At 40.3% G+C, this 21,032-nt stretch overlaps 1 protein-coding gene across 1 annotated transcript in view; it reads right to left on the bottom strand.

Moving 5' to 3' along the window:
* Positions 1-9,464: 9,464 nt before the first annotated feature.
* zgc:113263 (uncharacterized protein LOC503753 homolog) overlaps positions 9,465-21,032 on the bottom strand; it is a 44,552-nt gene continuing 32,984 nt past the window's right edge. The window contains exons 13-24 of the mRNA XM_033989948.2: positions 20,894-20,985; positions 20,154-20,305; positions 19,531-19,697; positions 18,706-18,946; positions 18,536-18,642; positions 17,763-17,985; positions 16,980-17,119; positions 15,128-15,377; positions 13,837-13,991; positions 11,704-11,944; positions 11,069-11,166; positions 9,465-10,422 (exon numbers count right to left, since the gene is read on the bottom strand). Coding sequence (XP_033845839.1) covers positions 10,415-10,422; positions 11,069-11,166; positions 11,704-11,944; positions 13,837-13,991; positions 15,128-15,377; positions 16,980-17,119; positions 17,763-17,985; positions 18,536-18,642; positions 18,706-18,946; positions 19,531-19,697; positions 20,154-20,305; positions 20,894-20,985 — 1,874 coding nt within the window. The 3' untranslated portion in view covers positions 9,465-10,414. The remainder of the gene's footprint in view (positions 10,423-11,068; positions 11,167-11,703; positions 11,945-13,836; positions 13,992-15,127; positions 15,378-16,979; positions 17,120-17,762; positions 17,986-18,535; positions 18,643-18,705; positions 18,947-19,530; positions 19,698-20,153; positions 20,306-20,893; positions 20,986-21,032) is intronic.

The following is a 21,032-nucleotide window of genomic DNA, read 5'->3' on the forward strand; positions in this document are numbered from 1 at the left end:
GGAAACCACTGGTTTATATCAACATCGCTGTGACAGAGACAGACATAAATTAAAATGCACTGGATTATGCAGATGAATGGGTTAAACAGGAATAGCGTGATGTATAATCTGGATTAAAAATGTCCAAGGTAGAAACAATGTAATTTACCACGCTCATGCAGGTTTAATACCTTTGCACATTTCAGTTTAATAAAAATGTCTTAAAAAAATATATAAATAAATAAATAAAAAATAAACAAATAAGAGAAGTGACATTATTGGCAACAAGTAAATGTCTTCATATTTTTATATTGAACTTCTTGCAAAACTATATAACTCTAGTTACATGTGTATTCATTCAAAACACTACAAAGCTGTCATTGTTTGAGCCAATGTACAAATGCACTCAAATTCATATGTGGCTTCTTTTATTTCAGTGTTATGGTGGTTGTTGTTTTTGGGTTTTTTTTTGCAACTAATGATTTTGTTTTGCTCATTTATTACCACATAGAGGGACAGTGTTGTCTCATCCTAAATTTCTAAGTAGATTTCAATACTAAGGAATAGACTCAATACCAATTCTGATACCACAATGATAATAAAGACACTCTTTATTTAGACAATAGATCAGTTATATGTGGTCTTATATTCGTGTAATCCCTCAGTCATCCAGGTAGGTTCCATAGTGGTCCAAGACAGTATACTAGTCCATGTGGTGTTATACTTGTTCTAATACAGCTCAAGATCATTCTAAAGCTATTCAGGGAAGGTTAATTTCTGTCCTGTGAATATCACTTTTTTAGGATCAATACTTACTCAAATAAGTATCTAGTTTCGTTACTAGCTTTTATTTTCCCATTAAAGCTGCATGTGAACTTAAAATCATAGCTGGCCAATATGTAATCTTTTTCTATTCTCAAATTATTATTATTATTATTATTATTATTATTATTATTATTATTATTATTATTATTATTATTATTATTATTATTATGTCACGTTAAACCTACTTAATTTCAGACTTATTTTCAGTGAATGGAGAGTCCTTGGATTGTTAAAGATGGAGCACATTTGCCTTGAAAAGGAAAAAGTCTTTGTTTAGTGTGGACTAAGTGTCATTCCACAGTTCAATAGGAACAAGTCAAGCAAACCAGCAGACACAAAACAGGCCTTTGGTGCACTCAATACATGTCTATAACTGTGTCCTTGTGTGGCCTTATTAAATACACATCCTTCTACTGGAAAGATATTCCCCATCAGGAGTGTCATTACATGTGCGTCAACCCATATAGTTTACCTGTTGCGCTGTCCATGTGGTCTTGTGTATGTGGGAAAGACTACACAAAAACTCAAAATCCGCATAAGTGAGCACAAAAACACAATAAGACGCCACGACCCAGACTCTCCTGTTGCTGCTCATTTTAATCAGTTTAAATATGACTGTTTCTTCACTTAGTTTCTGTGGGATTGAACAGGTGCCCACTCTGCTGTGGGGGGGCAACTACGATGTGCGTTAAAAAGACGCAAAGTCTATGGGATTTTTACTTTACAAACTCTTAGCCCAATGCCTAAATGATGAACTATTGTTTAATGTAATGCTATGATGTTAAAAGGGTGCTGTAATGAAGAGCGATATTTGTTTGGCCTCCCTCTGAGCAATGAGGGAGGTTTATGTGAACTTTTGGAGGCATCACTTATTTTGCTAAAAAATGTCAAATTTATAGTATACCTTTTTAATGTGATATTAACCTTTATATTTTTCCAGTCATTGTCCATGTGTTTTAACTCACAAAAGACTGATGTAAAATTAATTATGCACAATTTTGTGGGTACACTGGGGCCTAATTGTAAATGTATGTTTTTTTCACTGTTGTGATTGGTTGATTACATTAAGGGGGCAGTCCCTTAATTCATATAAGGGAAGCGGAAGGGGCTGTCCTCATACCTGAGGAAGGTCAGAGGGACTGAAATGTTGTGTGAATAAAACTGAATCAAGAGTAAGACAGTGTACGGGAGGTTTCATCACAGATTTCCGCAAAATCAATGAGAAAAGCACTAAACTCTAAAATGAGGAGTGCCCAACAAGCGCCTTATGCATCACTGAAATAAACAAATCTGATCAGATGGCTCGGGATGCAAGGCAGGGAGAGGGGACCAGAGTAATATCCATCTGTATAAATAGAGTACTACAGAGAGATATCATTTTGGATTTGTCATGCAAACAGTCTAGAGGACTCAAGCTTGGACTTGTCTACCAAGGACTCAAACTTGGACTTAGTTACAATTCTCAAGTCCTTATACCGCAGATTCCTGTAGAACTACCAAAGAAATTATAAGTTAATTTAAATTATTTTGAATTCACAATAAAGCCCACTGAAGGAGCAGTTGGTAAAAAATTAAGATATCTCTTGATCACTTATAGCAGGGGTCGGGAACCTTTTTAGCTGAGAGAGCCAATAAAAGTCACATATTTTAAAATATATTTCTGTGAAAGCCATACAATATTTTTTAACTCTGAATACAACTAAAAGTATGAATTTTTAAACAAGACCAACAATTCATTTTCTTCCGCTTATCCGGGGCCGGGTCGCAGGGGCCAGCAGTCTAAGCAGGGACTCCCAGACTTCCCTCACCCCAGACACGTCCTCCAGCTCCTCTGGTGGGACCCCAAGGTGTTCCCAGGCCAGTCGAGAGACATAGTCCCTCCAGCGTGTCCTGGGTCTTCCCCGGGGCCTCCTCGCGGTGGGACATGTCCAGAACACCTCCCTAGAGAGGCGTCCAGGAGGTATCCTGAGCAGATGCCCGAGCCACCTCAACTGATTCCTCTCAACGTGTAGGAGCAGCATAAGGAAACCCATTTCAGCCGCTTGTATCTGCGAAGTTGTCCTTTCAGTCATTACCCAGAGCTCATGACCATAGGTGAGGGTAGGAACATAGATTGACTGGTAAATCGAGAGCTTTGCCTTTGGGCTCAGCTCCTTCTTTACCACAACAGACCGATACAGCGACCGCATCACTGCAGACGCCGCACCGATCCGCCTGTCAATCTCACACTCCATCCTTCCCTCACTTGTGAACAAGACCCCAAGATACTTGAACTCCTACACTTGAGGCAGAGACTCACCACCCACCCGGAGAGGGCAAACCACCTTTTTCCGGTTGAGAACCATGGCCTTGGATTTGGAGGAGCTGATTCTCATCCCAGCCGCTTCACACTCGGCTTCAAACCGCCCCAGTGCCTGCTGCAGGTCCTGGCTCGAAGAAGCCATTAAGACAACATCATCTGCAAACAGCAGAGATGAAATCCTGTGGTTCCCAAACTAGACCCCCTCCGGCCCCTGGCAGAACCGGTGACAAAGGGCAGCCCTGGCAGAGTCCAACATGCACCGGGAACAGGTCTGACTTACTGCCAGCAATGCGAACACAGCTCCTACTCCGGTCATACAGGGACCGGACAGCCCTTAGCAAAGAGCCCCGGACTCCATACTCCCAGAGCACCCCCCAAAGGACACCGCGAGGGACACGGTCGAATGCCTTCTCCAGATCCACAAAACACATGTGGACTGGTTGGGCAAACTCTCATGAACCCTCAAGGACCCGATGGAGAGTATAGAGGACGAAAACCACACTGCTCCTCCTGAATCCGAGGTTCGACTATCGGTTGGATTCTCCTCTCCAGTACCCTGGAATAGACCTTACTGGGAAGGCTGAGGAGTGTGATTCCCCTGTAATTGGAACACACCCTCCGGTCCCCCTTCTTATACAGAGGGACCACCACCCGGTCTGCCATTCCACAGGTACTGTCCCCGACCACCACGCGATGTTGCAGAGACGTGTCAGCCAAGACAGCCCAACAACATCCAGAGACTTGAGGTACTCAGGACGGATCTCATCCACCCCCAGAGCCTTGCCACCGAGGAGCTTGCCAACCACCTCAGTGACTTCAGCCAGGGTGATGGACGAGTCCGCCTCCGGGTCCCCAGTTTCTGCTTCCTCCTCGGAAGACGTGACAGTGGGATTGAGGAGATCCTCAAAATATTCCTTCCACCGCCTGGCAACATCCCCAGTCGAGGTCAGCAGCTCTCCACCCGCACTGTAAACAGTGTTGGTGAAGCACTGCTTCCCCCTCCTGAGGCTTCGGACGGTTTGCCAGAATTTCTTTGAGGCCGTCCGATAGTCCTCCTCCATGGCCTCCCCGAACTCCTCCCAACCCCAAGTTTTTGCCTCTGTGACTGCACGAGCCGCGGCCCGTTTGGCCTGCCGGTACTCATCAGCTGCCTCAGGAGTCCCACGAGCCAACAAGGCTCGATAGGACTCCTTCTTCAGCTTGACGGCATCCCTTACTTCCGGTGTCCACCACCGGGTTTGGGGATTGCCGCCGCGACAAGCACCACAGACCTTATGACCACAGCTACGAGCGGCCTCATCGACAATAGAGGTGGAGAACATAGCCCACTCAGAGTCCATGTCCCCAGCCTCAGGAGAAGCTCTCCCGGAGGTGGGAGTTGAAGACCCCCCTGACAGAGGGCTCCGCCAGACATTCCCAGCAGACCCCCACGATGCACTTGGGCCTGCCAGGTCTGTCCGGCATCCTCCTCCACCAGCGGAACCAACTCACCACCAGGTGGTGATCAGTTGAGAGCTCAGCCCCTCTCTTCACCCGAGTGTCCAAGACACGCGGTCGGAGGTCTGGTGACACAACAACAAAGTCGATCATCCTAGAGAGTCCTGGTGCCACGTGCACCGATGGACACCCTTGTGCTCGAACATGATGTTTGTTATGGACAAACTGTGACTAGCACAGAAGTCCAATAACAAAACACCACTCGGGTTCAGATCAGGGAGGCCGTTCTTCCCAATCACGTCCCTCCAAGTGTCACTGTCATTACCCACATGGGCATTGAAGTCCCCCAGGAGAACAACGGAGTCCCCAGTTGGTGCACTGTCTAGTACCCCTCCCAGGGACTCCAAGAAGGCCAGGTACTCCGCACTGCTGTTTGGCCCGTAGTCCGACACAACAGTGAGAGACCTGTCCCCGACCCGGAGGCGCAGGTACGCGACCCTCTCATTCAGCGGGGTGAACTCCAACACGTGGCGGCTGAGCTGTGGGGCAATGAGCAAGCCCACACCAGCTCACCGCCGCTCCCCGCGGGCAACGTCAGAGACAACCCTTCTCAAGAAGTTGGGTTCCAGAGCCCAAGCTGTGCGTAGAGGTGAGGCCGACTATATCTAGCCGGTAGCGCTCAACCTCCCGCACAAGCTCAGGCTCCTTCCCCCCCAGCGAGGTGACATTCCATGTCCCCAGAGCTAGTCTCCATGTCTGGAGATCTGGTCGTCGAGGTCCCTGCCTTCGACTGCTGCCCAGATCTCTCTGCAGCCGCCCCAGATCACAATTTCTTACATGCCAAATAATTTTGCAAGAAATGTCCAGTATTTTACTTCTGGACATGCATTTCACATTTGAAAACTTAAATGAACCCATGTCCATAATAGGTAACATGGAAAAGCGATTCAGTGCTTAGTACCTCTGGGTGAAGTAAGGGATGCCATCAGGATGAATAAGGAGTCCTATTGAGCCTTGTTGGTTTATGGGACTCCTGAGGCAGTTGACGAGTGCTGGAGGGCCAAGTGTGAGATCCACAACCTCTTAATATTCACCAGGTGAATGCTTGATTGCTTGATTGCAGGTGTGAGGAGGTGGTGCTGGAGTCTCTGCCCAGCTCCAGGCATAGACACAAAAGGGAGGGAGAAGACTGGAGTCATGACAAAAACTAATAAAATACCACAATGCCACCCCCGTTCTCTTTCTCTCCCTCCTTTCTCACACCTCTTCTTGTCTTGAAGGAATGCACATGTTCAGAAGCAGCTGAGTAGAGGAATGCTGCTGTAACAAGCCCATACATAACTCTAATGAGAGAGACAGAGGAGAGAGGGATGGTGAATGAGATGTAGGGAGCAGGGAGGAAAAGAGAAAAAGAGGGAAAGAGAGAGAAAGGATGTGTGTGAGGTGGTATATAGAGGGAGGGAAGGAAGGGGAGAAAGATGAAGAAAAATGAAGAAAGGAAAGGGAGAATAAAAGAGGGAGAGAAAGAGAGGGAGGGCGAGACAGAGGGCGATAGGGAAGGACAGGGAGGAAAGGCTAGCATCTCCACAGATCTGAAATTGCTTGTCTCCTCGGACATAGGTAAGTTTAATACCATACTGTGGAGCACTCCTAGCAAAGTAATAACATCTCCATGGAGACAGGTAGGTGGTGGACACTCCACCATGAAAATCATATAGTGCACATTTAATTTTAATTTCTCTTATAATGCAACAATGCTGCTTTTTTGAAGTGACAAATTATACCATTTTGAATCCTCTCTTTTACAGTATCCTGACTGTTCAATGCTGACTGTAGAAAACACAGCCCAACATGAAGGTACCTGCTTAAACAGGGGAGGGCACCTGATGTGTGGAGGTACAGAGAACATGAGGCTGTTGTTCTGACAGAAAACACTCCTTCAGGCCAATGAATCACTCTGGAACAGTTACGCAACATCACCAGAAGAAGGAGCTCATGCTGTTTCTGTGGTAAAGCTCCATAGGCTGGGTGTATGTAATATCATAGTATTTGTTTTTCATAGTACCAATAAAAATACTGCCAGATCAAAATGTTTAATGTTGCACTGCGGAACATTCCAGGCAAAGTATTAATGTATAAAATGTTTCCTGGTTTGCAAGAAAGACAAGTTTATTTGTATAGAACAATTTGTACGCAAAGTACTTCAAAGTGCTTTGCAAAATAAGAAGACATTAAAATCACAATACAACAAATCAAAACATAAATAATTGCAAATAATCATCGTAAAATTAACATTAAAAGAGAAGAGTGCAGAGTAAAAACTTTTCAGTCACATGCACAGCTAAACAGAACTGTTTTGAGCCTGGATTTAGACATTGTCAAAGTAGAGCCCTGTCCCAAAGCTTCAAGAAGACTGCTCCAGGTTTTAGCTGCATAAAACGTAAACGCTGATTCCCCACGTTTAGTCCTGACTCTGGGCACCAGGCTGGACCCTGAAGTCCTCAGAGTGCGAGATAGTTCATATTGCACAGTCGGATAACAAGTAGTTTAGTGCTAGGCCATGGAGAGACTTGTACACAAGCAGAGCTGCTTTCAAGTCTATTTTCTGATCCACAGGAAGCCAGTCCTCGTATTTCCTAATTCTAGTCAGGAGCAGCAGCATTCTGGATGTACTGCAGCTGTCTTAACGGTCGTTTAGAGAGGCCAGTGAGCATGCAGTTACAGTAGTCTAACCTACTGAAGACAAATGCATGGATAAGTCACTCTAAGTCTGGTTTTGACAGTATAGCTTTGATTTTTGCAATGTTTTTAGATGGTAAAAAGCTGCAGATGTTATTGATTTGATGTGGCTGTTAAAATTCAAGTCTGAGTTCCTTACTACCCCTAGATTTCTAACCTGATTTGAAGGTTTTAGAGGTAGAGACTGGAGGTGACTGATGACACTTTCTCTATATTTCTGTGTGCCGAAAAATAGTCTTGTCTGAGTTTAGCTAGTTGAAGATTGATATCTAAATAATACTTTTGTAATACATTGTGCTTTACAGGTTTAGCAGTCGTCATTAAGTGCTTCTAAAGTCCCCACTCAGTCACTTTGGAAGTGATGTGCTGGGGCAGACTGGCAAAAATGATGCTGCCAAACTGTGCCATCGGCCCCATCATGGCTTCGACCCCCAATCACTCACACCCCACATTCATAGTGACGTGGGTGACATGTCTTCTATATCTGTAGCTAATGTAAAATATAAATATTTTACACAAATGAATGTAAAAAGGAATATGCAGGCCTAATGAAGTCTGCACAGCCTACACTTCACTATGTGCTCTGGCTGGTCTGGAGCTCTCAGAGCAGAGTCTGACCCAGTGAATCCTCCAGAGCTGAGTTTAACCTGAGCAGCCTCATATAGAGCTGCCTCAGACTCACTGTCTCTGACACTGGTACGTATGTGTACACACACACACGGTTACACAAATACATGAACACAAGCGCACACAACGGGTTTCCATGCTTCTTGGGGACATTACATTGACTCACATTCATTTACTTTAACTGTAACCAGTCACTACTTGCCTAAACTTAACCTAAACCCTAACCTATTTTAACCCATATCAGTATTTCAGTACATTTTTAATTGTAATTTGTGATATCATCTGTCCAAGTACTGAAAATGGGAACTGGTATTTTGTTAAAATCTGGCAGAGAAATGTTCTTTTTTATAAGGCTTTTTTGTGCACTGTCCCTGATCAAATGAATCAATTCAAACCATGCTGTTGATCTAATAATAAGGAAAGCAGGCCCCCATGATATGTGTGAGTGTGTGTACATATTTGAGTCCCCACACACACACACAGTTAGACACACACGCACGCAAACTTGGAGACAGACACTGGTGGTTGGATGCTCTGTCAAATTTAGATATAATTACTGTCCCAGACCATGTGATCCCTGGGCTGTCCCAGCCTAGGGATCACATGGGCTGGGACAGTCAAACCTTATATTTAAATACAGTCAAATGCATCTTATTCATGATATTGTGGTGGTGAACGAGAGACTTGCCGGACCCCCCCACAACTGTATCCCCTTTTCATGTGATCAAATTAATACCATCCTAGCAATAACTATTTATTTCAGACAAATAAACAATGTGCTTTCTGTTCCAACCAATTTTCCATAATTTGCTTGGGATTTTTAATATACTGTACAAAAAAACCCCAAAAATCTTAATGACCTGACAAAGCTCTGCAATCTTTGCTCTATGAAGATGATGTATTTTTATACATACAAAAATGTAAACATGAAAAACCTACATCCCCATGGGTTTCAGCTTTCTGTTATAAGCAACATTTTGTGAACTTTTGCCCACTCAAAAGATACAATATTTAAATTGCATAACACTTTGTTGTTTTGTTTTTTGTGTCTTGGCGGCACGGTGACTGAGTGCCATCACTCATGTCTCACAGCAAGAAGGTTGGTTCGATCCCCGGGTCACCAGGCCTTTCTGTGTGGAGTTTTTCATGTTTCTCCCCGTGTCTGGATGGGTTTCCTCCGGGTACTCCGGTTTCCCCCATCAACCAAAACATGAACGCCCTTCGAGACAACTGTTGTTGTGATTTTGGGCGTTACAAAAATAAATGAATTGAATTGAATTGAACTATGGCAACAGTCCTAATTTTTAATTTATCCTTCTGAAACCCATGGATAGTGATGACAATGCAAATGTTTTTTTTGTGCATCTATGGTGTAGTGGTTCAAGTAAAATGTTCAAGTTGTACAAATACATAACAAATATGTCACGCAATATTGTGTGTTTCCTACTGCATAGTAAATCTAATTATTAGCGTTACTCTTTACTCTGCTCATATAAACAGACAACAGCTCCCCCAAGTGGTCGTGATATGAAAGTGCAGTTGTGCATATAAAAACCCAAATTCCGGAAAGTTATAAACAGTGAAGCTTTATTGGTCTTACAAAAGCATTGAGGACAATAACCATTCAGATAAAATTCTTCTTTTAGAGCAGGTAGTTTGAGTCCAGTTGATATAAAGACAATTGTCGAGCAACTTTAACCAGTGTGTAACTTTCAATGACAAATGAACATGTATATGTAGAAAAATTAAAACAAATCAGTTTTAAAGTTTAGGCTTTTGGCATTTAGATACACTGTGTAACTTTTCTGATGGGGGGTTCGCTTCCCGCTTTGTCACCATGGAGATGTTAATGCCTTGTCTGGAACATTCTGCAGTATGGCATTAATCTTATCTTGCATTTATTCAATTACAGGTGTTTTTATTGCTGGAAAATATACCTCAAAAACATGCATTCTTAGTGTGAGCAAACTTGCTTCTCCATAGATTTGATCTGTAACTTTCCTAGTAGTGTCATAAGATAAGTTTAACTGTGGAATATTCTAATCAAAGCAAGCAGGTGGTGGACCCTCTACTAGAAAAGGTACATAGCGCACCTTTAAGCAATAAAGAATTACAACTTGAACTTGTAGTAGTAACGTAACTGAAATGTATGAGACCAGCTTAAAATATGAATAATAAATATAAATAATTACTTAAATAAAAAAGATAAATTTTGAATACTTGCACATACAACACAATTCATTCTAAATCATACAATTAAAAATTAAGTACCAACTTTCAAAATGCAGCCAAATGCTACAAACATTAACACTCATGTAGTAGGACGGACTCAGTTAGCTCATATTTTCATTAAAGTTAAGGCCAATTCAACAGCACACTCTTGAAAAGGCTAGAGCTGTGTGAACAGATAAAATGCATTGAAAGTTTGTAAACAAGAAACTGTATTTTAGTATCTTCGGTTGAGGTTTCTGTGTCTTCTCTATGGCTGTGTGGTGATGAGATGTTTCAAAAATCTGAAACAAAATTATCAAAAAATTATTGTCTTAAAAGTAAATAAAAAACCCAGTACCCAATCTACGTCCATGTAAAAATACCAAAATATGTCTGTTGTGTTGTGTGCCATCAGCATGTAGTTATAAAGCGTTTTATTGTCCGATAAGCAAGAAGTGCGTGTTAGCATGCAAGTTGTTGTTCCCTCCATCCATCCATTCATTTTCTTCCGCTTATCAGGGGCCAGGTCGCGGGGGTAGCAGTCTAAGCAGGGACTCCCAGACACCCCTCACCCCAGACACATCCTCCAGCTCCTCCGGTGAGACCCCAAGCTGTTCCCAGGCCAGCCGAGAGACATAGTCCCCTCAGCGTGTCCTGGGTTTTCCCCGGGGCCTCCTCCGGGTGGGACATGCCCAGTTGGTGTTAGCTTTACATAATGGCAAAACTTATAGCTTGACCCTGAAAGTTGTAAAAAGCGCTTATAAGCTCATTATGGTGAATAAATAGGACGGCCAGAATGCATAAGGTAATTAAGAAATAACTTTGGACCATGGCAAAATGTTTAAAATGGACAAGTTCTGTTTTTCATGTTTTAAAAACAGTAAAAGGTACAGCACCTTTAAGTAGGATAAAGGACACTAGATGACATGTCCACAGGTTTTGTCTTACCTCCGTCCTCGACTACTCCCTCAGTTGTAGCGTTCAGGTACTTGTTTCCAAAAGCTCGCATCAGATGGTTGAAGAACTTCACTTCCTGCTTTCCGCCTCTGAAAATACAGAAACACATTACGCACCAATCCAGATTTTTCAGATCCAATACCGATATCAATACTTTGTTAATATCAAGTATCGGAACGCTTATAGCAAGCATTGAAATGGCATTTATTTTCTTAAAAAGCAATTAACATGTCACAAAATCGAGTAGTTTTATCCTCCAAGTATTTACAAAACAAATTTGCATAAATAGAAGTTCAAAATTTGAGACATTCTTATTACATCAGTGCATAGGCCCAATCAGAATATTGGCTGAACGATACCCGATTCATCAAATTTTCCAGGATCTGATACCAGTATCAGTATCAGTATCGGTGCATCCCAACATATTACGTACATATAAACTGCAGAGAAATGCCAAGATATTAGGCCTGCTTCTGCAGTGAATAAGGAAAACAAGCCCTGAATGTTTCCTTGCAAATGAGGGAATTGATTCAATTAAGTTTGGATCACTGCAAACAGTTTAAATGTAGTCATTTTTCAGACAGTAAACATCAGTTCCAGTGTGTTTTCAGAGGTGTCCTACTCACTTGCGTCCATCGATGGCGCTCTTGAAGCCGGCCCGAAGCCTCTTGATGCGGCTCTGGCACTGGTCGGCACTGCGCATATATCCATGACTCATCATGGCTCTGGAGATCTGCTCAAAGATGTGCTTGTTCTTGGTGCTTCCCTTTAGGTTCTGCTGCACGGCTTCACTCGCCCAGATGTCCAGCAGCACTTTAGTCTCTTTATCGCTCCAGATAACCTTAGTGCCATCTCCGGTCCATACACCTGAAAACACATACATGGGTCACAAGTGCAACACTCATGTTCTTAATTGTATTAAAGTTATAACACTACATGATGTTTGTATATGGTTTGGTATGTGGCTCTTCACCAAGTTTTTTTTTTTATCATATGATGAAAATATTTTGATGTTTAGTCAGGTTTCATTTACATAAATTTGTTGGTCTACTTTTTATTTTTTTTTCATTAAGTTATGAAGCTCAAAAGTCCTGCCCACTTCAAAGTCTGCTCCAGTTCCGGAAATACATTTTCCATTGATATTTTTTTTGTTTGAAAATTTCCAATACAAAACAGTTTTTATTTTTAATTAATTTATCTTTATTTATACAGGAAGAGCCTAATGAGAGCACTGAGACTCTTTTTCATGAGGAGAGTTCAAAGGTATTAAGCGACAGAGCACTATTTAAGAAACAATTGAAAAGTAAAATATTAAGTTTTCGGTTCACTGGTTTGTTTACTAGTAGGCCAAAGTGGTATGTATATTTTCCATGCATTCATATGCAGTTTTGCGTGTATATGTAATATGAGCCAGACCTTATGTTATATTTTATGTTTGCTAGTTCTACGGTGTGAACTGTAAAGAAAAAGTAACACCACAGTAAACATCAGTGAAAAGAACTCATATCTCTTGTGTTTGTGGACAAGCAGGCATATGTTACGTTAGTGTAGTTATTTGATTAATATCTTACGTTAACATACGTTTATTGTGTGTGTCTCTGTCTCTCTACATCAGATAGATGGATGGATGGATGACAGGTGTCTTTATGCAGGTAACGACCTCAAACAGGTGCTTCTAATTTAGGACAATAAGTGGAGTGGAGGTGGACTAACAGGTCTTTGAGGGTCAGAATTCTAGCTGATAGACGGGTGTTCAAATACTTATTTGCAGCAGTAACATACAAATAAATTATTTAAAAAATCATGAAATGTGATTTCCAGATTTTTTTTTAGATTATGTCTCTCACAGTGGACATGCGCCTAAGATGAAAATTTCAGACCCTTTCATGATTTTTAAGTGGGAGAACTTGCAAAATCACAGGGTGTTCAAATACTTATTTGCCTCACTATATCTATCTATCTATCTATCTATCTATCTATCTATCTATCTATCTATCTATCTATCTATCTATCTATCTATCTATCTATCTATCTATCTATCTATATATCTATCTATCCCTCTATATCTATACATCGGAGTGATGTATAGTCCGCAAAATACGCTATAGGTCTTATTATTCACCACGTAGCTAATTAAGGTTTAAAAAAGGTTTCCAATGTTGCACATATTTTTCTAAAAGTCTAAGCAAAAAAAAATCTACTTCGGAACCAGGGGGTGGGTGGTCACTGTTGAGCTCCATAGTTGACGTGCAGACCCATCACATGAGGTTTTATGTTCCACCCATCACATGAGGTTTTATGTTTCACCTGTAAACTCCTGTGCTGCTAATGCCCCAATGATATGTGTAGCAGTTTTATTTAAATTTGACACATCAATCTGAAACAGCTCTCGCTAGAAGTGATGGGAAAAAAGCAGAACATCCAGGCGAATATTTGTTTGATTGGACGAAAAGTCACAACAGCATGACCAAAAAAATCTAACTTGTGTTAAATCCAGTTAAGAGAAAAGCAGGGACACCTAACGTGTCCACAAATGCACAAAGCACTTCTCTCTGCAGAGTTTTCACAAACTAAATAGTCTGTATTTATGCTAAAATAGGCTGAACTACAGTGGGCAACACCATGTTTGCTCTGGTTCGTTTAGGTGCTTCATTTTCGGCTTCCACCCAAACCACAATGCTGCCCTGTGATTGGTCTGACCGCGTAGTGGCCCAAAATTCGGAATTACATTAGGTAATTTTACTTTACATTAGGCCCACCTTTGTTTGGGTCTGGGTCCTCTATGAAAGACATGTCGGAAAAGGATAGGTCGGGGAGGCTCATGTCGGGCAGAGGCACCTCTTCAAATGAAGTGTCGGCTTTGGGTTGTTTCTGCAGAATCTCTTGCAGCTCTTTGTAGTACCTGAAATCTGCCCTGATGTTAAAACAATTAAGGAATTACATTAGTTACATACTGTCAGATAAACCGACTACTCGATTAAAAATGTAGACTGTACTGTGAGTTATAATGCAAGTAATTCTTAAAAAAAACGTTCATGGGTTTCAGAATGATGAAACTCATGTACAACTGTAGCCAATTTAACACAAAATATTATTTCTTTTTAAAGGGGAAAGTACTCAAAATGTTGCATATTACAGTATATTTATAGGTCGCACACACAGACTGTATAAAGAAGTGGAGTGTGACATCACCCAGGGCGTTCAGCTTCAGCCAAATGAATCCAATCTAGAAGTTATAGGGGCTAATTAGAAGCCAAGTTCCATATTTGTAATTCCAACCGTGAGTATCATAGCAAACCAAAGAACCATTCAGGAGCGAGGGTGTTGAGGGTAACATGAATATTTTAAGACCAAAATGACCAGCATGCCAGCAGCAGCTGATTTACACACTAGTGACATACAGCATCTCTGACTAAGCCTAACAAAAGAAAAGTAGGCTTTTTTTTTTTTAACACTTTATAAAAACTACACTTTTAATATGCCAGGATAATTCTTAATATACCATTTGTTCATTATGAATTAAGTCTTTATTCATGTTTTATTGAGGCTAATTAAAAAATCCCTTACTGCGCAAAACTGGCTCTTGTGAGCTTTAAGCCATGTTAAAATGTTACATACCTAGAGTTTTATTTTGTTTAATGCACACATGTCTGGAGATGTAGAAGGACTAATAATAAAGGATAACTCAAAGCTCACAATTTCACTGCTCCATCCAGTGATGTCATGCATTGGTAGTTAATAGCTACCTTTTGTTCATGTGAGACTGACAATTCCAGGGCTGAAATTGTCCAAATGATTATAGTGAAGGTGTATGGAGTTTAAAAAACAGTGGAGCACTTTCTGTATTACTACATGACATCATAAGGTGGAACAGAGTGTTTTCTATTTGAGAGAAGGGTTTGTGTGTTAAGCATCTGTGAATTAAACAAAACACAACACACAGACAGCAACAAAAAAACCAAACCAACACCAAAAAAATGGGCCCTTTAAGGTACTTATTATAACGTGGTACAGAAAAGTAAAATAAATGAGTAAATGCCATTGACTGACTTCTCGTGGTGGTATCCTGCCTTGAGGCGTTTGATGCGTGTGTAGCACTGGTCTGCGCTGCGGGTGAAGCCGTATTCACTCAAGGCAGTAGAGATGTGGTCATAAACATGGCGGTTCTTTAAGGAGCCCTTTAGTGTCATCTGGATCCTGTCTTCCCCCCAGATCTTCAGCAAAAGTCGGGTCTCCGTGTCTGACCATGTGGCCTTTTTCCCTTGGTCTGACATTGGCTGACTGGTGGAAGGCTGCTCATCTACAAGAAAACAACACAAAACGCATATTATGTTGACTGATTATTAGGGTTGTCATTGACTTAAGACCTAGCCTACTGATCAATTGGTCGACTAAAATGGGGGCCCAGCAAAACCTCTCAAAATTATTAAATATCTCTCTTCTCTTATATTTAGATATTCTATCTAAATACAAGAATCACATTTTAGAACATGTTTGTGCAGATCTAAACTAAAGGGTTAGAATTTTTTTCATGTAGAATAAGACATTTGGTTATTTGAGGAGGAAATTATGGCTCTTCAAAAAAATTTCAGCCTTTGTGGTTTGCTAACTGAGCCATTCAAATTGTGACCCTATTAGGAAGATATAATTTCAAACCTGACTTGATTTGCAATTGTTATAGTGATGCAGAGTCAGTAATGGATACTTTTGTGTATATGTTGTCAAAATATACCGTATTTTCCACACCTTTAATTTTCTCAAAAACCCACAGTGCGCCTTATAATCTGATACGCCTTATATATGGATCAATATTGGTCAATTATGACACCTGTAGTCAGGAGGCGTTGCCGAAGTAATAGCGGTAATAACGGGGACACCGGGAGTCAGCGCCGGGCGACATACGCCACAATCTGCCAATGGATTGAGGATGCCTGGGCTGATATATCAGTCTCAACTGTGGTCCGAGCTTTCACAAAGGCAGGAATTGTCACTGAACTGCCAGACAACAGCAGCGACATGGATAATGGCGATTTTGATGAGTCGGAATCGGGCACTTCGAATGCCGAGCTCGCCCAACTGTTCAACTCAGACACTGAAGAGGAAGAATTCGAGGGATTCGTGAATAAGGAATGAACTGAAAAAGTGAGGCTTTACGTGTTTCTTTCACGTGTTTACAAGTAAACAAGGCTGGGAGATATTGTGAATATGGACATTAACGTTTGAACAACGTTGAGTTATTGTTATTGCTTTGCACTATTTCGAGAGTAACTATATTGTGAATGCATTAACTTGTTTTGTGAGTGAACAAAGTTTTCAGAATGTTTTTTTATATTCTATTAATAAAGTTTGACTGACTGACTTATCAGACGGTTTTGTTAACATTCCCTTTAGCGCAGCTCCATCTCATGGATGCATAACACAACCCCAGCTACTACAGTGGTTTATATTCTATGCGCCTTATAATGCGGTGCGCCCTATATATAAAAACTGTGTTAAAATAGGCCATTCATTGAAGGTGCGCCTTATATTCTGATGCACCTTATAGTGCAGAAAATACGTTATTGAGAATCAGATACTAATCAATACTAAAACTAATATCAAAACTAGATGCTCATTTGACCAAGTATAAATACTGCAAAAAAAAAAAAAAAAAATTCACATTAACAGGACAAAATCTGAGCATTCCTAAACAGTTTTAGTATGCATTTGCGCATTATCAGAGCAGATATAAAACCTCAAAGAAAGTACAATTATTTTGAGTTAAAAATTACATTCTACCACTTAAAAAGGAGAATTTTTCATCTTTATTCTGGTATCAGAATTGGTATTTAGTAATGAGTCAATTCCTTAGTATCAAAATTGAGTTTGAAAGTATTGTGATAACACTAATAGTTGTACTTACAGACATCCTGGTCCTTGTCCATGTAGACATCCTGGTTAGAGTCAAAAGCTGCAGCATCGGCATCTGAACTGAACCCCAAACCTCCCAGAACTGGAGCCATGATGTGGAGGTAGGGAAACACAGTCCTACGGGAACCCCCTCTGCAAATGGACAAGTTGTAATGTAGTTCTTGGAAAAAATATCACAATATCACAGATTAGAACAAATAGATTGTCCATCCCTATATTGTTATCATTTAGATACACTACGTAACTTTTCTGGGAATGTGGAATGAAGGAACCATCCACAATGTGGTGGTTAGAGTGTTGGTCCCCCAACCCGAAGGTCAGAGGATCGAGTCCCGCTCGGACCAAGTTCTGTCGTTGTGTCCTTAGGCAAGACACTTCACCCACATTGCCTAGTATGAAAGTGGTGTGTGCTCGAATGATAGGTGGTGGTTGGAGGGGCCGATGGCGCAGATTGGCAGCCTCGCTTCCGTCAGTCTGCCCCAGGGCAGCTGTGGCTACAATAGTAGCTTACCATCACCAAGTGTGGAAATGAATGAATAATGACTATAGTGTAGTGCTTTGAGAGGCTTTGACAAGCCTGTAAAGCGCATTACAAGTGTAAGCCATTATTATTATTAATATGACATTGAACTTATCTGAATAACCCTGAGTAATTAAATAAACACAAGTAGATATTTTAGCTGCAAAAAACACTTTAATAAGATACTTTTAAAAAATACTTTAATAATGCCATACTGTGGAACATTCTAGTACATTCCTTAGTTATGCCACTCACCTGCAGTATCGCCTGTAGTTTTTTTTTAGTTTGGTAATGTGGTCATGGCACTGCTCGGCCGACTTGTGGTATCCTAGAGTGGACATTTTCTCTGAGATTTCGGCGTAAATTCGTCCATTTCGGAAAGAAGATTTGAGGTTTTGTTGAATGTCGTCCGCTGCCCAGATCTGTAGGAACGCAATGGTCTCAGGCTCCTCCCAAACTGAGCTCACACTGTCGGCTACTGCAGCAGGAAGCAGAGGACAAGGGGAAAGTTAAAAATGCACTGTGCTTGTACGTATAAGTGGGCAATAAGCCATAAAAATCATATCACAATGTTTTTGAGTGGATCACAATAAAAAAAATTTGCATGTGTATATAGATGGTCAGATTCTACAATGTGATGATGTCATATTCTCAGATGGGGTCAAGAGCCAGTTTTCCCCATTGATTACATTGTATTTTCATAAGAAATATCTAAAAGGTAAATTCACAAATGTTGAACTTGATCATTTCTATTAGTGACTAGATCCTGGAAGTCACTATTGGCCTATAGACTGTTGTGATGTTATCTGAAACCCAGATATATATTGGATATACTGAAGGCTATTAACAGTTCACACTACACTGTGACTAACTAAATCCACCAGTCACTCTGGTGGACCAGTAGGAAGAATGGGGTATAAACTAGACATTTTCTCAAATATTATTTGTACTTTTTATTACATAATTTGGCTGCTTTTCTGTCTATTTCAAACTTCTTCATTTCATTTGTGTTGATGTCTATACTGCACCTGGACGATTTTCCGTCTCTTCATCTTTCTCGTCAGGATCTTCCATCAAAGGTTCGAGTATTGGCTCTAACTGATCATAAAACCTGTATTCCACCACTTTACCAGCCCTAAAAAAATTGACAAAAATCGTAATTAGAAATAGGAAAATCCAAAGTCAACATAAAACTTACTTTTTCCTTTCATAGCATTGGTGAAAATTGTTCCTCAGCTCCTTGACTTTTAAGCAGCATTGGTTGTAGGTTTTGGAGAAGCCAAGAGCCATCATTTTCTGTATGATATTTGAATACATCTGTCCGTTTTGAACTTCACCCGTGAGAGATTTTTTCACTTCCTCCTCCGCCCAAATATCAATCAGCGTCCGAACCTCCACATCCGACCAGTAACCCATCTCAGTGGACAAGCTTACTCCATCTGAGAAGACAAGATAAGATTGGTATTGTAGGGAAAAAAACAAAACAAAAAAAACAAAACAGCAGTTTCTGCCTTTTTTTAAGTTTATAAATTTAAAAGCCCTATAGTTGAATTAATTATTACTCATAAAACAAACAAATAGTAGCATTCATGCCCTTGGAGTATTTATTTAAATATATTCATTTTAACATTTCAAATATACCGGTAAATAAAAATATGAATTTTTCAATATCTTCACGAAATCTCACCAATACCCACTCCACATGTATGGTTTTCACACGTTGTTATCCTCCATTTTTTTCTAAGAAAGTTATTGCCTGTACTTAGAACTGAAATATTTATATGTACCAGTATGTATTATTTAAGTGAAGCCTAGCATGTAAGGTGAATTATTAAAAAAAACAAAACAAAACAAAAATGAATTCTTGTACATAGACCATCAATTAACACATTCTGAACATTACTGCACTAAATCTACTGATTTAGTGCACTTGCAAACATATGGTGCTATTAGCATGTCAGTCATGTTGCTAAATGACAGCCATGTTGTCAAAAAGAGGTTGGCGCAATGACATTAACATTACCTATTTCAGGCACTGAGTCACTGTTGGAGTCCTCAGAGATCTCTATAGTGTCTGTTACTTTAGTGGAGGGAGTTGAAGGTGTTGAGGATGTTGATGGTTGGCTGCCCAGGATCTTCTCCAGAATGTTATAAAATTTAAAATCTGATTTGACCCCTCCTTTATCCAATCTGAAATATAAATTTTATGGTTTAAATGAGAAAACATATTAGGTTTCCAACCTAAAAAATTATGCGTATAATTAAACTACTTAGGGTCAAAATGAGACCGCTGTGTGCTCCATCTAATTATTAAGTGTGTGAAACAGGAAGTAATGCTGTTAGAATGCTAGATGTTGTTAGCATTACCAATGAGACCGCTGTGTGCTCCATCTAATTATTAAGTGTGTGAAACAGGAAGTAATGCTGTTAGAATGCTAGATGTTGTTAGCATTACCATGGCAGCAAAACTCTGCTCTGGCCTCTGAAATGCTGTAAAATGCTCTTACAAAAGCATTGCTAGTGTAAAATAATTAGGATGCCAGGAATGTATGAGGAATAAGTTTGAAGCACAGTAAACAATTTAAAATGATCTAGCTCAGTTTTTGATGTTTTTAAGACAGTAGATTATAAAACAAAGTTCCTTACCTGTCCAGACAGTTTCGATACAGAGCTTTAAGGCGCTTGATTCGAGTGTAGCACTGGTCTGCGCTGCGACGATAGCCACAGCCTGCTAACTTCTCCGCAATCTCATTATAAAATGGAGAGTTATGAGGGAAGCGCTTTAAGTCCTGTTGAACCTACAAGTGTCAAAAAATAAACAATTATTACTGGGATTGGGGTTGTCAAAAGTATCCACTAGTTTTAGTATCGGTTAGTATCCAAATATTAACAGATATTAAAAACTAGTATCAAAAGTACAGATGATACAGACTTGCACTTAAGTTTTAAAAAGGTCTTGAACAAAACAGAACACAAAACAGATGGCAGCTTTAAAGAGTGTTATTGTTTTATGTGAAAAATGACATATGAAAACCTAAAAACTGTTAAAAAATAAAATTAAATCATTGTTATAAAAAGATTGGTATCAAGTATCGGAACTTTTCTTCAGTATTGAATTTGTGTTGTGAAATTTCAGTGTTGTGAAATATAAGCTGGCATAAAAAGCCTGGTGGCTGGTGTGACTCAAATTATTCAAAACATAGGAATGTTTTGGATAAAGAAAAACATGGGCAGTAATAGGTCTGTCACGATAATTACTATATACTTATTGTTCAATATATGTGTAAAATGTTGATTTCATATAATAGTTATTATTTTTAGGTTTTTGGATACAGTGATGCAACTTTGCTGAGAAATTTCTAAAACATGAAACAAAAATGCCAAACCTGTGGATCGCCCCAGATCTCCAGTAGTAGAACAGTCTCTTTGTCTGACCAAGTCACTTTTTTTCTCTCTTCCTGAAGATTGAAAACGGCATCTGTAGAAACACAACAGACTATTAGCATATTTTTTATGATTTTCATC

This window comes from Periophthalmus magnuspinnatus, chromosome 23 (genome assembly GCF_009829125.3).
Source record: "Periophthalmus magnuspinnatus isolate fPerMag1 chromosome 23, fPerMag1.2.pri, whole genome shotgun sequence".
NCBI lineage: Eukaryota > Metazoa > Chordata > Actinopteri > Gobiiformes > Gobiidae > Periophthalmus > Periophthalmus magnuspinnatus.